The following is a 20,934-nucleotide window of genomic DNA, read 5'->3' as shown; positions in this document are numbered from 1 at the left end:
GGATTATAGTTTTCACCTGGATTCACCGGGTCAGTCTGTCATGGAAAGAGCGGGTGTTCGTAAAATGTTTTGTACAGTCAGTTGAAGTCGGAAGTTTACATACACATAAGCCAAATAGATTTAAACTCAGTTTTCACAATTCCTGACATTTAATCCTAGTAAAAAATGCCCTGTCTTAGGTCACTTAGGATAACCAATTTATTTTAAGAATGTGAAATGTCAGAATAATAGTAGAGAGAGTGATTTATTTCAGCTTTTATTCATTTCATCACATTCCCAGTGGGTCAGAAGTTTACACACACTCAATTAGTATTTGGCAGCATTGTCTTTACATTTTTTAATTTGGGTCAAATGTTTTGGGTAGCCTTCCACAAGCTTCCCACAATAAGCTGGGTGAATTTTGGCCTCCTGACAGAGCTGGTGTAACTGAGTCAGGTTTGAAGGGCTCCTTGCTCGCACACGCTTTTTCAGTTCTGCCCACACATTTTTAGAGGATTGAGGTCAGGGCTTTGTGATGGCCACTCAAATACCTTGACTTTGTTGTCCTTAAGCTGTTTTGCCACAACTTTGGAAGTATGCTTGGGGTCAGTGTCCATTTGGAAGATCCATTTGCGACAAAGCTTTCATTTTCCTCCCTCATGAAGCCATCTATTTTGTGAAGTGCACCAGTCCCCCCTGCAGCAAAGCACCCACACAACATGATGCTGCCATCCCCGTGCTTCACCATTGGGATGGTGTTCTTTCGGCTTGCAAGCCTCCCACTTTTTCCTCCAAACATAACGATGGTCATTATGGCCAAACAGTTCTGTTTTTTATCATCAGACCAGAGGACATTTCTCCAAAAAGTACGATCTTTTTCCCCATGTGCAGTTGCAAACCGTAGTCTGGCTTTTTGATGGCGGTTTTGGAGTAGTGGCTTCTTTCTTGCTGAGCGGCCTTTCAGGTTATGTCGATATAGGACTTGTTTTACGGTGGACATAGATACTTTGTACCTGTTTCCTCAAGCATCTTCACAAGGTCATTTGCTGTTGTTCTGGGATTAATTTGTACTTTTCACACCAAATTACTTTCATCTCTAGGAGACAGAATGCGTCTCCTTCCTGAGCGATATGACGGCTACGTGGTCCCATGGTGTTTATACTTGCGTACTATTGTTTGTACAGATGAACGTGGTACCTTCAGGCATTTGGAAATCGCTCCCAAGGATGAACCAGACTTGTGGAGGTCTACAGTTTGTTTTCTGAGGTCTTGGCTGATTTCTTTTGATTTTCCCATGATGTCAAGCAGAGGCACTGAGTTTGAAGGTAGGCAATACAATACATCCACAGGTACACCTCAAATTGACACAAATGATGTCAATGAGCCTATCAGAAGCTTCTAATGCCATGACATATTTTTCTGGAATTTTCCAAGCTGTTTAAAGTCACAGTCAACTTAGTGTATATAAACTTCTGACCCACTGGAATTGTGATATAGTGAATTACAAGTTAAATAATCTATCTGTAAACAATTGTTGAAAAAATGACTTGTGTCATGCACAAAGTAGATGTCCTAACCGACTTGCCAAAACTATAGTTTGTTTTACAAGAAATTTGTGGAATGGTTGAAAAATGAGTTTTATGGGGGCAGCATTTTCACTTTTGGATGAATAGCGTGCCCAGAGTGAACTGCCTCCTACTCTGTCCCAGATGCTAATATTGGCATATTATTACTAGTATTGGATAGAGACACTGACGTTTCTAAAACTGTTTGAATGATGTCTGTGAGTATAACAGAACTCATATGGCAGGCGAAACCTGAGAAAAATCCAACCAGGAAGTGGGACATCTGAGGTTTGTAGTTTTTTCAAAGCTTGGCCTACCAAATACACATTGAGATATGGATGAGGTTGCACTTCCTAGGGCTTCCACTAGAAGTCAACCGTCTTTTGAAACTTGAATGAGGATTCTACTATAAAGGAGGGGCTCATGAGACCTCTTTGAGTCAGCGGTCTGGCAGAGAGCCTTGGTCTCATGACGCGCCCTCCCAACAGAGTTACCTCTCGTTCCAGTGCCTTTCTGAAGACAAAGGAATTCTCCGGTTGGAACATTATTGATGTTTTATGTTAAAAACATCCTAACGATTGATTCCATACATCGTTGGACATGTTTCTAAAGGACTGTAACGGAACTTTTCGAGTTCTTGTCTGGATGAAATGCTCTCGCCTCATGTAGATGGATTACTGGGCTGAACACGCTAACAGCAAGTGGCTATTTGGACATAAATGATGGAGCTTTATGGAACAAATCAGTCATATATAGTCAAACTGAGATTTCTGGGAGTGCCTTCTGATGAAGATCATCAAAGGTAAGTGAATATTTATGGTGTTGTTTCTAACTTTGTTGATTCCAAAATGGCGGATATTCCTCTGGCTGTTGTGGGCTCTGAGCACCGTTCTCAGATTATGATCACCATGAGATACAGATTAGGCTTTTTCCGTAAAGTTTTTAAAAATCTGACACAGCGGTTGCATTAAGGAGAAGTCTATCTTTAATTTTGTGAACAACACTAGTATCTTTTATCAATGTTTATTATGAGTATTTCTGCAAAATCACCCGATGTTTTGGAATCAAAACATTACTGCACGTAAGGCGCCAATGTGAACTCAGATTTTATGATATAAATATGAACTTTATCAAACAAAACATACATGTATTGTGTAACATGATGTCCTATGAGTGTCATCTGATGAAGATCAAAGGTTAGTGATTAATTTGTATCTATATTTCTGCTTTTTGTGACTCCTATCTTTGGCTGGAAAATCTTTCATTTGCTGTTTTGGACTTGTTAATGTGTGAAAGGTACATATTTCAAAAAAAACATTTTTGAATTTCGCGTGCTGCCTTTTCAGCGGAATGTTGTGCGAGAAAGGTTAATGCTCGAAAGGTTAATGACTCCAACCTAAGTGTATGTAAACTTCTGACTTCAACTGTATACTTAAACCATACGATAAACTGGAGCTACACAAATAAAACGGTGTTAAAAGTTCAATTACACAACTAGACAGAAATACTATATATTATTCTCAGTAGGCTTCATGGTAAATAACTATTAGCTCCTAGAGTGTGCAGCTCAGTAGGCTTCATGGTAAATAACTATTAGCTCCTAGAGTGTGCAGCTCAGTAGGCTTCATGGTAAATAACTATTAGCTCCTAGAGTGTGCAGCTCAGTAGGCTTCATGGTAAATAACTATTAGCTCCTAGAGTGTGCAGCTCAGTAGGCTTCATGGTAAATAACTATTAGCTCCTAGAGTGTGCAGCTCAGTAGGCTTCATGGTCAATAACTATTAGCTCCTAGAGTGTGCAGCTCAGTAGGCTTCATGGTAATGAACTATAAGCTCCTAGAGTGTGCAGCTCAGTAGGCTTCATGGTAAATAACTATTAGCTCCTAGAGTGTGCAGCTCAGTAGGCTTCATGGTCAATAACTATTAGCTCCTAGAGTGTGCAGCTCAGTAGGCTTCATGGTAATGAACTATTAGCTCCTAGAGTGTGCAGCTCAGTAGGCTTCATGGTAAATAGCTATTAGCTCCTAGAGTGTGCAGCTCAGTAGGCTTCATGGTCAATAACTATTAGCTCCTAGAGTGTGCAGCTCAGTAGGCTTCATGGTCAATAACCATTAGCTCCTAGAGTGTGCAGCTCTCATTTTATTTTATTTTTTTAACTGTCTGACCTCTGGTCAGACCAGACTGGACATTATCCTTATACTGGGAAAACATCCTTATATCCCTTCCAGACACACAAGTTGCAAGTCAATGAATAAATATATAAAGACTTGGAGAGCTGAGAGACAAGACAGAGTAAAGACAGTAATTTCCCTGATGGGGTTGTTAGGCACAATAACAAGCAGAGAGAGAGAGAGAGAGAGAGAGAGAGAGAGAGAGAGTTGACGAACACGACCCGATGGTAAACAAAGTAGTGTTAATTAATGGTAGGAAGAGTTTACTACTAAACATGTTCTGACAAAACCCTCATCAACAGCTCTCCAAGCTGTCAGGGTCTGTTTTTCTTGTTCATCTGACTCCCACTTCTGTTGTATTGTATATTAACATCATCCATTTTAAATGTCTCTATTGTATTTTTGCCAACAGTGTATAATCATGTTTTATCATTAGGCTGTCAGTGTGTATGCAAACAGCCTCAGTAACATTTAGGAAAACTGCGAGATAAGGAGTCCTTTCCCAAAAGGTGTCTTATAAACCAATAATGAGCCAAGGGAGGTGAAAGTAGCCATGATTTGACAGGAAACTAGGTGTCCATAATGAGAGACAAGGGATTAGTGATAGCTAACGTACTACTACTACTACTATGAATAACCTCATCACTGCTGTTCTATGCAGTGTTTCATTTAAATATATAAAGCTGACAACTGTGTGTCATCACCATTACGATAATTACCGTCATCATCAACACCATAATCAATATCATCATCATCATCAGTAACACCATCATCACATCATCATCAATTTCACCATCATCAATATCCCCATCATCATAGATATCCCCAACATCATCATCATCATGATCATCATCATCAGTAACACCATCAGCATCATCAATATCATCACCATCACCATCATCATCATCATCATCACCATCATCATCATCATCATCATCAATATCCCCATCCTCATCATCACCATCAATATCCCCATCATCATAGATATCATCATCATCATCATCATCATCATCATCATCAATAACCCCATCATCATCATCATCATCATCATCATCATCATCATCATCATCATCATCATCATCATCATCATCACCATCAATATTACCATCAGCATCATCATCATCAATATCACCATCATCACCACCAATATCACCATAACCATCATCATCATCAGTAACACCATCATCATCACCATCACCATCATCATCAATATTACCAACCATCATCATTAATAACACCATCATCATCATCACCATCAATATCACCATCATCATCAATATCACCATCATCATTAATGACACCATCATCACCATCAACATCATCATCATAATCATCATCAGTAACACCACCATCATTATCAATATCACCATCATCATCATCAATATCACCATCATCATCATCAGTAACATCATCATCATCATCATCATCATCATCATCATCATCATCATCATCATCAAAGCCATCATCATTAACATCATTACCATCCTCATCATTAAAACCATCCTCAACATTAGCATCATTATCATCCTCGTCATCATAAATATCATTATCATTATTGTCATCATCATTATCATCCTCATCATTATCATCATCATCATTATCAACATTAAAACCATCAGCATCCTCATTAAAACCATCATCATCATTACCATCAACATCATCATCATCATCATCATCATCATCATCATCATCCTCATTAAAACCATCATCATCATTACCATCATCAACACCATCATCATCTTCACAATAATCAATCATCAATCACCATCATCTAAATTCTGCCAGCAGTAGTAATTATTCTAGTTAACAATCATGAATTCCTTTCGCATACAGTATGTCTATAAACAATCTGCAAACAGCATCACACGTGCTTAATAAAACCCTAAGCCATATTTCAATCATGAGAAATGCAAAGGATGACAGCCAAGGAACTTGAAAAGACGGAAGGGAAGTGAATATGGAGGAAAAACAACTTCCCCTTCATGTCCCCATCCATTCCCTAAGAGGTTAGACTTTAAAGACATAGCTGTAGCTAGCTGTTAGCATTGTGCTTCTTCTATGGTGATTAACAATGATTGGCTCAACCTCATATAGCCTGGTTACATCAGATTGAATCCTGTGATTACCATGGTGAGCAGAAAGCGTGAAGCATTCAGTGTGGTTTAAGTATTTACCTCCATTCAGAAATCCACAGCCTCATCTTTTTAATGTCCCTAGTCCCTAGTCATATCATACTGCGGGAAGCATCCCAACCCTAGTCCCTAGTCATATCATACTGCAGGAAGCATCCCAACCCTAGTCCCTAGTCATATCATACTGCAGGAAGCATCCCAACCCTAGTCCCTAGTCATATCATACTGCAGGAAGCATCCCAACCCTAGTCCCTAGTCATATCATACTGCAGGAAGCATCCCAACCCTAGTCCCCAGTCATATCATACTGCAGGAAGCATCCCAACCCTAGTCCCTAGTCATATCATACTGCAGGAAGCATCCCAACCCTAGTCCCTAGTCATATCATACTGCAGGAAGCATCCCAACCCTAGTCCCTAGTCATATCATACTGCAGGAAGCATCCCAACCCTAGTCCCTAGTCATATCATACTGCAGGAAGCATCTCTTCCTAGTCCCTAGTCATATCATACTGCAGGAAGCATCCCAACCCTAGTCCCTAGTCATATCATACTGCAGGAAGCATCCCAACCCTTCCCTAGTCATATCATACTAGTAATATCATACTGCAGGAAGCATCTCCCTAGTCACATCATACTGCAGGAAGTCCCTAGTCTAGTATCATACTGCAGGAAGCATCCCTTCCTAGTCCCTAGTCATATCATACTGCAGGAAGCATCTCTTCCTAGTCCCTAGTCATATCATACTGCAGGATAGCATCTCTTCTAGTCCCTAGTCATATCATACTGCAGTAGCATCTCTTCATAGTCCCTAGTCATATCATACTGCAGGTCATATCATAGCATCTCTTCCTAGTCCCTAGTCATATCATACTGCGGGAAGCATCTCTTCATAGTCCCTAGTCATATCATACTGTAGATAGCATCTCTTCCTAGTCCCTAGTCATATCATACTGCAGGAAGCATCCCAACCCTAGTCCCTAGTCATATCATACTGCAGGAAGCATCTCTTCCTAGTCCCTAGTCATATCATACTGCAGGAAGCATCCCAACCCTAGTCCCTAGTCATATCATACTGCAGGAAGCATCTCTTCCTAGTCCCTAGTAATATCATACTGTAGATAGCATCTCTTCCTAGTCCCTAGTCATATCATACTGCAGGATAGCATCTCTTCCTAGTCCCTAGTCATATCATACTGCAGGAAGCATCCCAACCCTAGTCCCTAGTCATATCATACTGCAGGAAGCATCTCTTCCTAGTCCCTAGTCATATCATACTGCAGATAGCATCTCTTCATAGTCCCACATCTTATCATACTACAGGTAGCATTTCTTCCTAGTCCCTAGTCATATCATACTGCGGGAAGCATCTCTTCATAGTCCCTAGTCATATCATACTGTAGATAGCATCTCTTCATAGTCCCTAGTCATATCATACTGTAGATAGCATCTCTTCATAGTCCCTAGTCATATCATATTGTAGATAGCATCTCTTCCTAGTCCCTAGTCATATCATACTGTAGATAGCATCTCTTCATAGTCCCTAGTCATATCATACTGTAGATAGCATCTCTTCATAGTCCCTAGTCATATCATACTGTAGATAGCATCTCTTCCTAGTCCCTAGTCATATCATACTGTAGATAGCATCTCTTCATAGTCCCTAGTCATATCATACTGTAGATAGCATCTCTTCATAGTCGCTAGTCATATCATACTGTAGATAGCATCTCTTCCTAGTCCCTAGTCATATCATACTGCGGGAAGCATCTCTTCATAGTCCCTAGTCATATCATACTGTAGATAGCATCTCTTCCTAGTCCCTAATCATATCATACAGCAGGAAGCATCCCAACCCTACTCCCTAGTCATATCATACTGCAGGAAGCATTTCTTCCTAGTCCCTAGTCATATCATACTGCAGGTAGCATTTCTTCCTAGTCTCTAGTCATATCACACTGCAGGAAGCATCTCTTCCTAGTCCCTAGTCATATCATACTGCAGGAAGCATCTCTTCCTAGTCCCTAGTCATATCATACTGCAGGAAGCATTTCTTCCTAGTCCCTAGTCATATCATACTGCAGGTAGCATTTCTTCCTAGTCTCTAGTCATATCACACTGCAGGAAGCATCTCTTCCTAGTCCCTAGTCATATCATACTGCAGATAGCATCTCTTTCTAGTCCCTAATCATATCATACTGCAGATAGCATCTCTTCATAGTCCCTAGTCATATCATACTGCAGATATCATCTCTTTCTAGTCCCTGGTCCTATCCTACTGCAGGAAGCATCTGACTATAGCTTGTTACTCTGGATTGAGTTAGTTAGAGCTCTGGTTTCCCAACTAACAGACAGACAGAGGGAACTGTGGCAATGCTTTCCCATGATAATGCTTTCCCATGATAATTCCTTCCCATGACAATCCTTTCCCATGGAACACAGTTTAAAGTATTCCCATTGGTTAGCTCAGAAGTGGATAACGTTCACATAAAATAATGGTGGAATTACATGGGTTTAATTCACTAGGGCCTCCCAAATCATCAATACAGTATATCCTCTAGCCAAGCTGGACGTGTCATTTCATACACAACTCCTTCCTCAGATTGGTTATATTCTCTGACGGTCGATGGTTGTATTTTTCATTCCTCACCCATTTCATCTAGGCAATTTATTGTTTTCATCTTCAAATATTAGTGCCTCGCTTCATAAAAATGGTTTCCTATCAGTGTGAGATTCTAGAAATTCAGATTGATGCTTTCAACTGTATGCCAACATAGTTTACTGTTATACCAAAAAACCCTGGACGCCAACAACCACAGCAATGTCATACACTTTAATAGAACTGAAATGCTGGTGCTATTTGTGTCAGTTTGTAGGCTACATTAGTGTCAGTTTGTAGTGCATTAGGAAAGTATTCAGACCCCATGACTATTTCCACATTTTGTTACGTTACAACCTTATATATTTTAAAATTGATGAATTCGTTTTTTTAACCTCTCATCAACCCCAATTTTTTTGACATTTTTGCTAATTTATCAAAAACAATACAACTGAAATATCACATTTACACTAGTATTCAGACCCTTTACTCAGTACTTTGTTGAAGAACCTTTGGGCAACGATTACAGCCTCGAGTCTTCTTGGGTATAACGCTAAAAGCTTGGCACACCTGTATTTGGGGAGTTTCTCCCATTCTTCTCCGCAGATCCTCTCATGCTCTGTCAGGTTGGATGGGGAGCGTCGCTGCACAGCTATTTTCAGGTCTCTCCAGAGATGTTTGATTGGGTTCAAGTCCAGGCTCTGGCTGGGCCACTCAAGGACATTCAGAGACTTGTCCCGAAGTCACTCCTGGTTTGTCTTGGCTGTGTGCTTAGGTTCATTGTCCTGTTGGAAGGTGAACCTTCGCTCCAGTCTGAGGTCCTGAGCGCTCTGGACCAGGTTTTCGTCAAGGATCTCTCTGCACTTTTCTCCGTTCATCTATCCATTGATCCTGACTAGTCTACCAGTTCCTGCCGCTGAAAAACATCCCCACATCATGATGCTGCCACCACCATGATAGGGATGGTGCCAGGTTTCCTGCTGACGTGACGCTTGGCATTCAGGCTAAAGGGTTCAATCTTGGTTTCATCAGACCAGAAAATCTTGTTTCTCATGGTCTGAGTCTTTTAGGTGCCTTTTGGCAAACTCCAAGCAGGCTTTCATGTGCCCTTTCCTGAGGAGTGAATTCCGTCTGGCCACTACAATGAAGGCCTAATTGGTGCAATGCTGCAGAGATGATTGTCCTTCTGGAAGGTTCTCCCATCCCCACAGAGGAACTCTGGAGCTCTGTCAGTGACCATGGGGTTATTGGTCCCCTCCCTGACCAAGCCCCTTCTTCCCAAATTACTCAGTTTGGCCAGCTCTAGGAAGAGTCTTGGTGGTTCCAAACTTCTTCCATTTAAGAATGATGGAGGCCACTGTGTTCTTGGGGACCTTCAATACTGCAGAAATGTTTTGGTACACTTCCTCAGATCTGTAACCTTGACACAATCCTGTCTCTGAGCACTACGGACAATTTCTTCGACCTCGATGCATGGTTGATGCTCTGACATGCACTGTCAACTGTGGGACCTTATATAGACAGGTGTGTGCCTTTCAAAAATGATGCCAAATCAATTGAATTTACCACGGGTGGACTCCAATCTTGTTGTAGAAACATCTGAAGGATGATCAATGGAAACAGGATGCACCTGAGCTCAATTTAGAGTCTCAAAAACCTATTTTCACTCTGTCATCATGTGGTATTTTGTGTAGATTGATGAAAATGTTTGTTTATTTAATCAATTTCACAATAAGGCTGTGTCGTAACAAAATGTTGGAATGTCAAGGGGTCTGAAAATCTCTTTTACAAATGCACTGTACATAGGAACAAAGGTGGTCTTTTCATGCTAATGCAACTACAGGGAGCCACAGGAACCCAAATAGAACACAACGGGAGACGGTGGGAGCTGGTGAGTCCATAGTGTTGTAGTTCTATCAGCTGGTGAGTCCATAGTGTTGTATTTCTATCAGCTGGTGAGTCCGTAGCGTTGTAGTTCTATCAGCTGGTGAGTCCGTAGCGTTGTAATTCTATCTGCTGGTGAGTCCGTAGAGTTGTAGTTCTATCAGCTGGTGAGTCCGTAGTGTTGTAGTTCTATCAGCTGGTGAGTCCATAGCGTTGTAGTTCTATCAGCTGGTGAGTCCATAGTGTTGTAGTTCTATCAGCTGGTGAGTCCGTAGCGTTGTAGTTCTATCAGCTGGTGAGTCCGTAGCGTTGTAGTTCTATCAGCTGGTGAGTCCGTAGCGTTGTAGTTCTATCAGCTGGTGAGTCCGTAGCGTTGTAGTTCTATCAGCTGGTGAGTCCGTAGCGTTGTAGTTCTATCAGCTGGTGAGTCCGTAGCGTTGTAGTTCTATCAGCTGGTGAGTCCGTAGAGTTGTAGTTCTATCTGCTGGTGAGTCCGTAGAGTTGTAGTTCTATCAGCTGGTGAGTCCGTAGAGTTGTAGTTCTATCTGCTGGTGAGTCCGTAGCGTTGTAGTTCTATCAGCTGGTGAGTCCGTAGCGTTGTAGTTCTATCAGCTGGTGAGTCCGTAGTGTTGTAGTTCTATCGGTTGGTGAGTCCGTAGCGTTGTAGTTCTATCAGCTGGTGAGTCCGTAGAGTTTTAGTTCTATCAGCTGGTGAGTCCGTAGCGTTGTAGTTCCATCAGCTGGTGAGTCCGTAGCGTTGTAGTTCTATCAGCTGGTGAGTCCGTAGCGTTGTAGTTCTATCAGCTGGTGAGTCCGTAGCGTTGTAGTTCTATCAGCTGGTGAGTCCGTAGTGTTGTAGTTCCATCAGCTGGTGAGTCCGTAGCGTTGTAGTTCTATCAGCTGGTGAGTCCGTAGCGTTGTAGTTCCATCAGCTGGTGAGTCCGTAGCGTTGTAGTTCAATCAGCTGGTGAGTCCGTAGCGTTGTAGTTCTATCAGCTGGTGAGTCCGTAGCGTTGTAGTTCTATCAGCTGGTGAGTCCGTAGCGTTGTAGTTCCATCAGCTGGTGAGTCCGTAGCGTTGTAGTTCTATCAGCTGGTGAGTCCGTAGCGTTGTAGTTCTATCAGCTGGTGAGTCCATAGTGTTGTAGTTCTATCAGCTGGTGAGTCCGTAGCGTTGTAGTTCCATCAGCTGGTGAGTCCGTAGCGTTGTAGTTCTATCAGCTGGTGAGTCCGTAGCGTTGTAGTTCTATCAGCTGGTGAGTCCGTAGCGTTGTAGTTCAATCAGCTGGTGAGTCCGTAGCGTTGTAGTTCTATCAGCTGGTGAGTCCGTAGCGTTGTAGTTCTATCAGCTGGTGAGTCCGTAGCGTTGTAGTTCTATCGGCTGGTGAGTCCGTAGCGTTGTAGTTCTATCAGGGAGTTTGTTGTACGGCGTACATGAGGTGATGAAGTTACACTTGTATGCAAATCCACTACAAAATGTATGCAATTCATTATTAAATGCTTGCCATCAAATATCTTAATGGCTTTCTGCCAGAAGTCAAACAGCTCTGGATGAGATCTGTAAAATAAAATCCTTGTGCTTCCTACTAGCATTTTTATTCTCCTCTTTCCCCTCAAGCTCTGTGGGCACATGCTGCTGTTCCTTCAGAAAATCATGCATCACAATTTTGTTCATTTGCACAATTTCTCTCGTTCACTTGCACTTGTAAATGTTCACACTCACTGAAATGGTAGCTACTAGCTATGCTTGTATAACTATGAGCTGGATTTGCCTGTCTTTGCAATGAGTTATATTCGTTTTAGCTTGTTAGCATTAGCTAACGGCATCTATTTGATTTCGCTATTGGCTTGTGCAAATGTTGTTAGCATTCTAGTAATAGAGGCCCAATGGGCTTTTCTTGTGTTTTTAGCACCCCCTTTTGTGCTATGCCGGTATTATCGTAAATCCCGGGGATGAGAAGGATGGTATGATGATATGAAAATCTGGTCACCGCCCAAACCCATCTCATTCAACAAAGTTTGACTTCCACTCCCTTCCACTGACATTTTAAAACCAGGACAAAATTAAAAATATTACCCATGGAAAAAGTGCAATATCAAATTTCTCTCGCTTTATACAGGCTATATTTGGCTCAGTCTATTAAACATGAACAAGGGACTGAAATACAATAGAAGAAGTCTTAAAGGATCCATTCCTACAGGCCGTCTCATTCAAGATTTTATTGAAAAAGAAACATTCAATAAAAGGGTAATGAAAATATGATCCATCTTTTTTTCCCTTCATGACCTATTCTATTCCAAATATCACTTCAACATTAATGAAAACCCTATTCAACTCAGATCTATCATAATGGCTCTGTGTCCCCGGAAAAGAGAAATCACCTCTTATCCCCAAAGAGCCCATTCATCATACCACATTGACCAAAGTCGATGTCCTTTCGTTTGCCTATTAGTACGTGAGTGGGGAGTCCTTTCCTGGGGACACTCACTCATTCAAGTAAGGAGAGGACACTGAACACAGGATACTGAACACAGGACACTGAGTGATAGCAGAGGCTTAGAAGACGGTGGTCAGCAGAGATGGCCTGAATCACAAATCGACCCCTAACCCCATAGCCCCTAGGCACCTGTGCACATCTAGATTCCCATGGCCATGTCAATTCGTAGTTTCCATGAAACTGCTGGGTTAGGAGTCTGAAGTGGTACGTCATGTCGCTGCAATGGGACCTCTTGCAGCTTTCCCCCCATAGTGCTGGGGTGATTCCATACATATGAGACTGTACAGGCGTAACCAATGGGACCTCTTGCAGCTTTCCCCCCATAGTGCTGGGGTGATTCCATACATATGAGACTGTACAGGCGTAACCAATGGGACACCTGTCTAATCCTCTCAGCTCTTCACAAGTCTCAAGAGGGTAGGGTGTAAGGGTTGAGTTGGGATTCAGTGGTGCAAGATAACCGGCCTTCCTGTCTGTGTGGGTTGATGGGTGGGTGAGTGGGACAGAGAGAGGCCATGAGAGGCATTGACAGATCTAGGACACGGTTGAACAGACACAGCAAACTGACACTGAAGCACAGGGACAACTATAGGGCTGAAACGAAAATAGCTACAGGGTTGAAAACAGGACTGTTACAGGGCTGAAACCAGGACATTTACAGGGCTGAAACCAGGACAGTTACAGGGCTGAAACCAGGACAGCTACAGGGCTGAAACCAGGACTGGTACAGGGCTGAAACCAGGACTGCTACATGGCTGAAACCAGGACAGTTACAGGGCTGAAACCAGGACTGTTACAGGGCTGAAACCAGGACAGTTACAGGGCTGAAACCAGGACTGTTACAGGTCTGAAACCAGGACAGTTACAGGGCTGAAACCAGGACAGTTACAGGGCTGAAACCAGGACAGTTACAGGGCTGAAACCAGGACAGTTACAGGGCTGAAACCAGGACTGTTACAGGGCTGAAACCAGGACAGCTACAGGGCTGAAACCAGGACTGTTACAGGGCTGAAACCAGGACAGCTACAGGGCTGAAACCAGGACAGCTACAGGGCTGAAACCAGGACAGCTACAGGGCTGAAACCAGGACTGTTACAGGGCTGAAACCAGGGCAGTTACAGGGCTGAAACCAGGACAGCTACAGGGCTGAAACCAGGACAGTTACAGGGCTGAAACCAGGACTGCTACAGGGCTGAAACCAGGACTGTTACAGGGCTGAAACCAGGACAGTTACAGGGCTGAAACCAGGAGAGTTACAGGGCTGAAACCAGGACAGTTACAGGGCTGAAACCAGGACTGTTACAGGGCTGAAACCAGGACTGTTACAGGGCTGAAACCAGGACAGCTACAGGGCTGAAACCAGGACTGTTACAGGGCTGAAACCAGGACTGTTACAGGGCTGAAACCAGGAGAGTTACAGGGCTGAAACCAGGACAGTTACAGGGCTGAAACCAGGACTGTTACAGGGCTGAAACCAGGACTGTTACAGGGCTGAAACCAGGACTGTTACATGGCTGAAACCAGGACTGTTATAGGGCTGAAACCAGGGCAGTTACAGGGCTGAAACCAGGACAGTTACAGGGCTGAAACCAGGGCAGTTACAGGGCTGAAACCAGGACAGCTACAGGACTAAAACCAGGACAGCTACAGGGCTGAAATCAGGACAGTTGCATGGCTAAAATCAGAACAGCTAAAAGGCCGAAACAAGGACAGCTACATGGCTGAAACCAGGACTGTTTCAGGGATGAAACCAGGACAGCTACAGGGCTGAAACCAGGACAGCTACAGGGCTGGAACCAGGACAGCTACAGGGATAAAACCAGGACTGTTACAGGGATGAAACCAGGACAGTTACAGGGCTGAAACCAGGACTGCTACAGGGATAAAACCAGGACAGCTACAGGGCTGAAACCAGGACTGTTTCAGGGATGAAACCAGGACAGTTACAGGGCTGAAACCAGGAGAGTTACAGGGCTGAAACCAGGACTGTTACAGGGATGAAACCAGGACAGCTACAGGGATAAAACCAGGAGAGTTACAGATTTGAAACCAGGACAGTTTCAGGGATGAAACCAGGACAGTTACAGGGCTGAAACCAGGACAGCCACAGGGATGAAACGAGGACAGTTACATGGCTGAAACCAGGACTGTTACAGGGCTGAAACCAGGACTGCTACATGGCTGAAACCAGGACTGTTTCAGGGATGAAACCAGGACAGTTACAGGGCTGAAACCAGGAGAGTTACAGGGCTGAAACCAGGACTGTTACAGGGATGAAACCAGGACAGCTACAGGGATAAAACCAGGAGAGTTACAGATTTGAAACCAGAACAGTTTCAGGGATGAAACCAGGACAGCTACATGGCTGAAACCAGGACTGTTTCAGGGATGAAACCAGGACAGCTACAGGGCTGAAACCAGGAGAGTTACAGATTTGAAACCAGGACAGTTTCAGGGATGAAACCAGGACAGCCACAGGGATGAAACCAGGACAGCCACAGGGATGAAACGAGGACAGTTACATGGCTGAAACTAGGACAGCTACAGGGCTATTATGCAGAGCAATAACAGCAGGTAGACTGCAATAGCAGGTAGACTGGTGGTAATAACAGCAGGTAGACTGTAATAGCAGGTAGACTGGTGGTAATAACAGCAGGTAGACTGTAATAGCAGGTAGACTGGTGAAAATAACAGCGGGTAGACTGTAATAGCAGGTAGACTGGTGAAAATAACAGCAGGTAGACTATAATAACAGGTAGACCGGTGGTAATAACAGCAGGTAGACTGTAATAGCAGGTAGACTGGTGAAAATAACAGCAGGTAGACTGTAATAACAGGTAGACTGGTGGAAATAACAGCAGGTAGACTGTAATAACAGGTAGACTGGTGGAAATAACAGCAGGTAGACTGTAATAACAAGTAGACTGGTGGAAATAACAGCAGGTAGACGGTAATAACAAGTAGACTGGTGGAAATAACAGCAGGTAGACTGGTGGAAATAACAGCAGGTAGACTGGTGGAAATAACAGCAGGTAGACTGTAATAACAGGTAGATTGGTGGTAATAACAGCTGGTAGACTGTAATAACAGGTAGACTGGTGGAAATAACAGCAGGTAGACTGTAATAACAGGTAGACTGGTGGAAATAACAGCAGGTAGACTGTAATAACAGGTAGACTGGTGGAAATAACAGCAGGTAGACTGTAATAACAGGTAGACTGGTGGAAATAACAGCAGGTAGACTGGTGGAAATAACAGCAGGTAGACTGGTGGAAATAACAGCAGGTAGACTGTAATAACAGGTAGATTGGTGGTAATAACAGCCGGTAGACTGTAATAACATGTAGACTGGTGGGAATAACAGCAGGTAGACTGTAATAACAGGTAGACTGGTGGAAATAACAGCAGGTAGACTGTAATAACAGGTAGACTGGTGGTAATAACAGCAGGTAGACTGTAATAACAGGTAGACTGGTGGAAATAACAGCAGGTAGACTGTAATAACAGGTAGACTGGTGGAAATAACAGCAGGTAGACTGTAATAACAGGTAGACTGGTGGTAATAGCAGCAGGTATACTGTAATAACAGGTAGACTGGTGGAAATAACAGCAGGTAGACTGGTGGAGACTGATGGTAATAATAGCAGGTAGACTGTAATAGCAGGTAGACTGCTGGTAATAACAGCAGGTAGACTGTAATAGCAGGTAGACTGGTGGAAATAATAGCAGGTAGACTGGTGGTAATAACAGCAGGTAGACTGGTGGAAATAACAGCAGGTAGACTGTAATAACAGGTATTATATTATATATTATAGACTGTAATAGCAGGTAGACTGGTGGAAATAATAGCAGGTAGACTGGTGGTAATAACAGCAGATAGACTGTAATAGCAGGTCGACTGGTGGTAATAATAGCAGATAGACTGGTGGTAATAATAACAGGGAGACTGGAGGTAATAATAACAGGTAGACCGGTGGTAATAATAGCAGGTAGACTGGTGGTAGTAATAACAGGTAGACTGGTGGTAATAATAACAGGTAGACTGGTGGTAATAATAACAGGTAGACTGGTGGTAATAATAACAGGTAGACTGTAATAGCAGGTAGACTGGTGGTAATAATAACAGGTAGACTGGTGGTAATAATAGCAGGTAGACTGGTGGTAATAATAGCAGGTAGACTGGTGGTAATAATAACAGGTAGACTGGTGTTAATAATAGCAGGTAGACTGGTGGTAATAATAACAGGTAGACTGGTGTTAATAATAGCAGGTAGACTGGTGGTAATAATAACAGGTAGACTGGTGTTAATAATAGCAGGTAGACTGGTGGTAATAATAACAGGTAGACTGGTGGTAATAATAACAGGTAGACTGGTGGTAACAATAACAGGTAGACTGTAATAAGGCAGAGCAAGCATTACAGTTGTTTCGCTTCCCAAATGGCACCCTATTCCCTATGTAGTGCACTACTTTTGACCAGGACCCACAGGATGTAATGCACTACTTTTGACCAGGCCTCATAGGGTGTAGTGCGCTATAAAGTGAATATGGTGTTGTCTGACAGGCAGATCTTAACAGTGTTGTCATGTAACTGTCAAGAGACCTCAGAGGACAAGCTGAAACCTGTCTACAGCCCCAACAGAACAGTCGGAGAGACACTTTTGACCCGTGGCGCTACATAGGTATTAGTTAGGGTAGCCAGTTGAGACGCAACCAAAAAAATACATCCTGAAAATGGTAGTAGGCTTCATCTAGGGTCATATAAACGTGTCTTTTTCATCTAGGGTCATATAAACGTGTCTTTTTCATCTAGGGTCATATAAACGTGTCTTTTTCATCTAGGGTCATATAAACGTGTCGTTTTCTTGACCCTTTTATCATTCAATAACCCTGCCTGACTGTCAATTGGACCTGGTCACATGGTTGTGTCTAGATAAAAGGACAAATCTCATCTTTGCTCACTAAAGTATTCAACAGGTATTTCTATAAATCAAATGTAAACATGAAGCGATAAGATCGATCAACTCTCAGATTGGGCTACAGCGGACGTTGTCTTGACCTCTGCTCTTCAGCTGCAGGATAGCCGTTTTCACACGCAACATCAAGAGCAGAGACTTTAGGGGCTAGTTTTAAAAGTTGTCATTGTTTCTGTATATTGAAATACTGTAATGTAAAATTCTGAACCAGCTCACCCTCCTTTAATGTAGTCGAGGAATGTGTGTTCTGACTCCACTGCGAACGACAGCATGGTCACCTGGGTAGAGAGAATATTCAAAGCCGTTACCAAACATGTATATTCAACACTTAGGTAATCAACACAAAGTCACAAATGCAATGTATTTTCCAATTGAATCATAATTACTCACCACATCAGTAATCAAAACAATCACAATTTACCAATTACCAATTTAAACACATTAACCGTTAGCCCCCTGCCTCCAGGCCCCCCCGGGTTAACCAACCAGCACGCACCAACCCGCTTCCCAAGAGGGATTCATCATGAGTTTGTTTGACATCAGAGCGGCATATTAGTATTAGAACATTGATCCATCTCAATCACACACACACGCACGCGCACGCACACACGCACGCACGCACACACATACACACACTACCACACTAACACACACACACACAGATCCATCTCACTGAGGTGTGATGAGAGCGACATGATGGATGTCTCCCTCTCTGATTTTAATTATCTAGTCACCGTCATCGTATTGAAGCTCAGCATGCCAAAGTGTGTGTGTGTGTGTGTTTGTGTGTTTGGGCCCAGGCAATAATAACAATGCACTGACTTCCTCCTAAATATCAGTCACTGACTCGGTATGGCAGCCACTCAGTCACTGATAGGACAACAGACTGATAACTGATGGATAGGACAACAGACTGATAACGGACTGAAAGGACAACAGACTGATAACTGACTGATAGGACACCAGACTGATAACTGATGGATAGGACAACAGACTGATAACTGATGGATAGGACAACAGACTGATAACTGACTGATAGGACAACAGACTGATAACTGACTGATAGGACAACAGACTGATAACTGACTGATAGGACACCAGACTGATAACTGATGGATAGGACAACAGACTGATAACTGATGGATAGGACAACAGACTGATAACTGACTGATAGGACACCAGACTGATAACTGATGGATAGGACAACAGACTGATAACTGACTGATAGGACAACATACTGATAACTGACTGACAGGACAACATACTGATAACTGACTGACAGGACAACAGACTGATAACTGACTGATAACTGACAGATAGGACAACAGACTGATAACTGACTGATAGGACAACCGACTGATAACTGACTGATAGGACAACATACTGATAACTGACAGATAGGACACCAGACTGATAACTGACTGATAACTGACTGATAGGACACCAGACTGATAACTGACTGATAACTGACTGACAGGACAACAGACTGATAACTGACTGATAACTGACTGATAGGACAACATACTGATAACTGACTGATAACTGACAGATAGGACAACAGACTGATAACTGACTGATAGGACAACATACTGATAACTGACTGACAGGACAACAGACTAATAACTGACTGATATTACAACAGACCGACAGGACAACAGACTGATAACTGACTGATAGGACAACAGACTGATAACTGACCGATAGGACAACAGACTGATAACTGACTGTTAACAGACCGATAGGACAACAGACTGATAACTGACTGATAGGACAACAGAATGATAACTGACTGATAGGACAACATAATGATAACTGACTGATAGGACAACAAGAATGATAACTGGCTGATAGGACAACAGAATGATAACTGACTGATAATTGACAGATAGGACAACAGACTGATAACTGACTGACAGGACAACAGACTAATAACTGACTGATATTACAACAGACCGACAGGACAACAGACTGATAACTGACTGATAGGACAACATACTGATAACTGACTGTTAACAGACTGATAGGACAACAGACTGATAACTGACTGTTAACAGACCGATAGGACAACAGACTGATAACTGACTGATAGGACAACAGAATGATAACTGACTGATAGGACAACAGAATGATAACTGACTGACAGGACAACGGACTGATAACTGACTGATAACTGACTGATAGGACAACATACTGATAACTGACTGATAACTGACAGATAGGACAACAGACTGATAACTGACTGATAGGACAACATACTGATAACTGACTGACAGGACAACAGACTAATAACTGACTGTTAACAGACCGATAGGACAACAGACTGATAACTGACTGATAGGACAACAGGCTGATAACTGACTGATAGGACAACAGAATGATAACTGGCTGATAGGACAACAGAATGATAAGTGACTGATAGGACAACAAGAATGATAACTGGCTGATAGGACAACAGAATGATAACTGACTGATAACTGACAGATAGGACAACAGACTGATAACTGACTGACAGGACAACAGACTAATAACTGACTGATATTACAACAGACCGACAGGACAACAGACTGATAACTGACTGTTAACAGACCGATAGGACAACAGACTGATAACTGACTGTTAACAGACCGATAGGACAACAGACTGATAACTGACTGATAGGACAACAGAATGATAACTGACTGATAGGACAACAGAATGATAACTGACTGATAGGACAACAAGAATGATAACTGGCCGATAGGACAACAGAATGATAACTGACTGGTAGGACAACAGAATGATAACTGACTGGTAGGACAACAGACTGATAACTGACTGATAGGACAACAATAATGATAACTGACTGGTAGGACAACAGAGGACAGAGTACTCTGACCGGTTCACTTTGTTTGAGGTCGTTACAACTTCTTTCATCTCTAGTGGTACAGTGGTATTTGTTAATTGTCTCTAGACTCTAAACTATAACGAAACAAAAAGCATCTAAAGTACAGTATCTTGTTAAGTATCCAGGAATGCATTCAGAAGAGACAACCACTCTTTTTTTTATTGCAATCCACTAACCACAAACTAATTTATGAACACAACAACAAACAGACTGGGAAGGAATATACGGTTGCACCAGGAAGGAAGCGAT

At 42.6% G+C, this 20,934-nt stretch overlaps 1 protein-coding gene across 3 annotated transcripts in view; it reads right to left on the bottom strand.

Annotated features, from left to right (window-relative positions):
• LOC118360454 (copine-8-like) overlaps positions 1-20,934 on the bottom strand; it is a 228,852-nt gene that overhangs the window by 25,782 nt on the left and 182,136 nt on the right. For all 3 annotated transcript variants that reach the window (XM_052484728.1, XM_052484726.1, XM_052484727.1), the window contains one exon: positions 18,018-18,079. In XM_052484728.1, coding sequence (XP_052340688.1) covers positions 18,018-18,079 — 62 coding nt within the window. The remainder of the gene's footprint in view (positions 1-18,017; positions 18,080-20,934) is intronic.

This window comes from Oncorhynchus keta, chromosome 28, assembly GCF_023373465.1.
Source record: "Oncorhynchus keta strain PuntledgeMale-10-30-2019 chromosome 28, Oket_V2, whole genome shotgun sequence".
NCBI classification, from domain to species: domain Eukaryota; kingdom Metazoa; phylum Chordata; class Actinopteri; order Salmoniformes; family Salmonidae; genus Oncorhynchus; species Oncorhynchus keta.
This window is presented reverse-complemented; position numbering and strand designations above follow the sequence as displayed.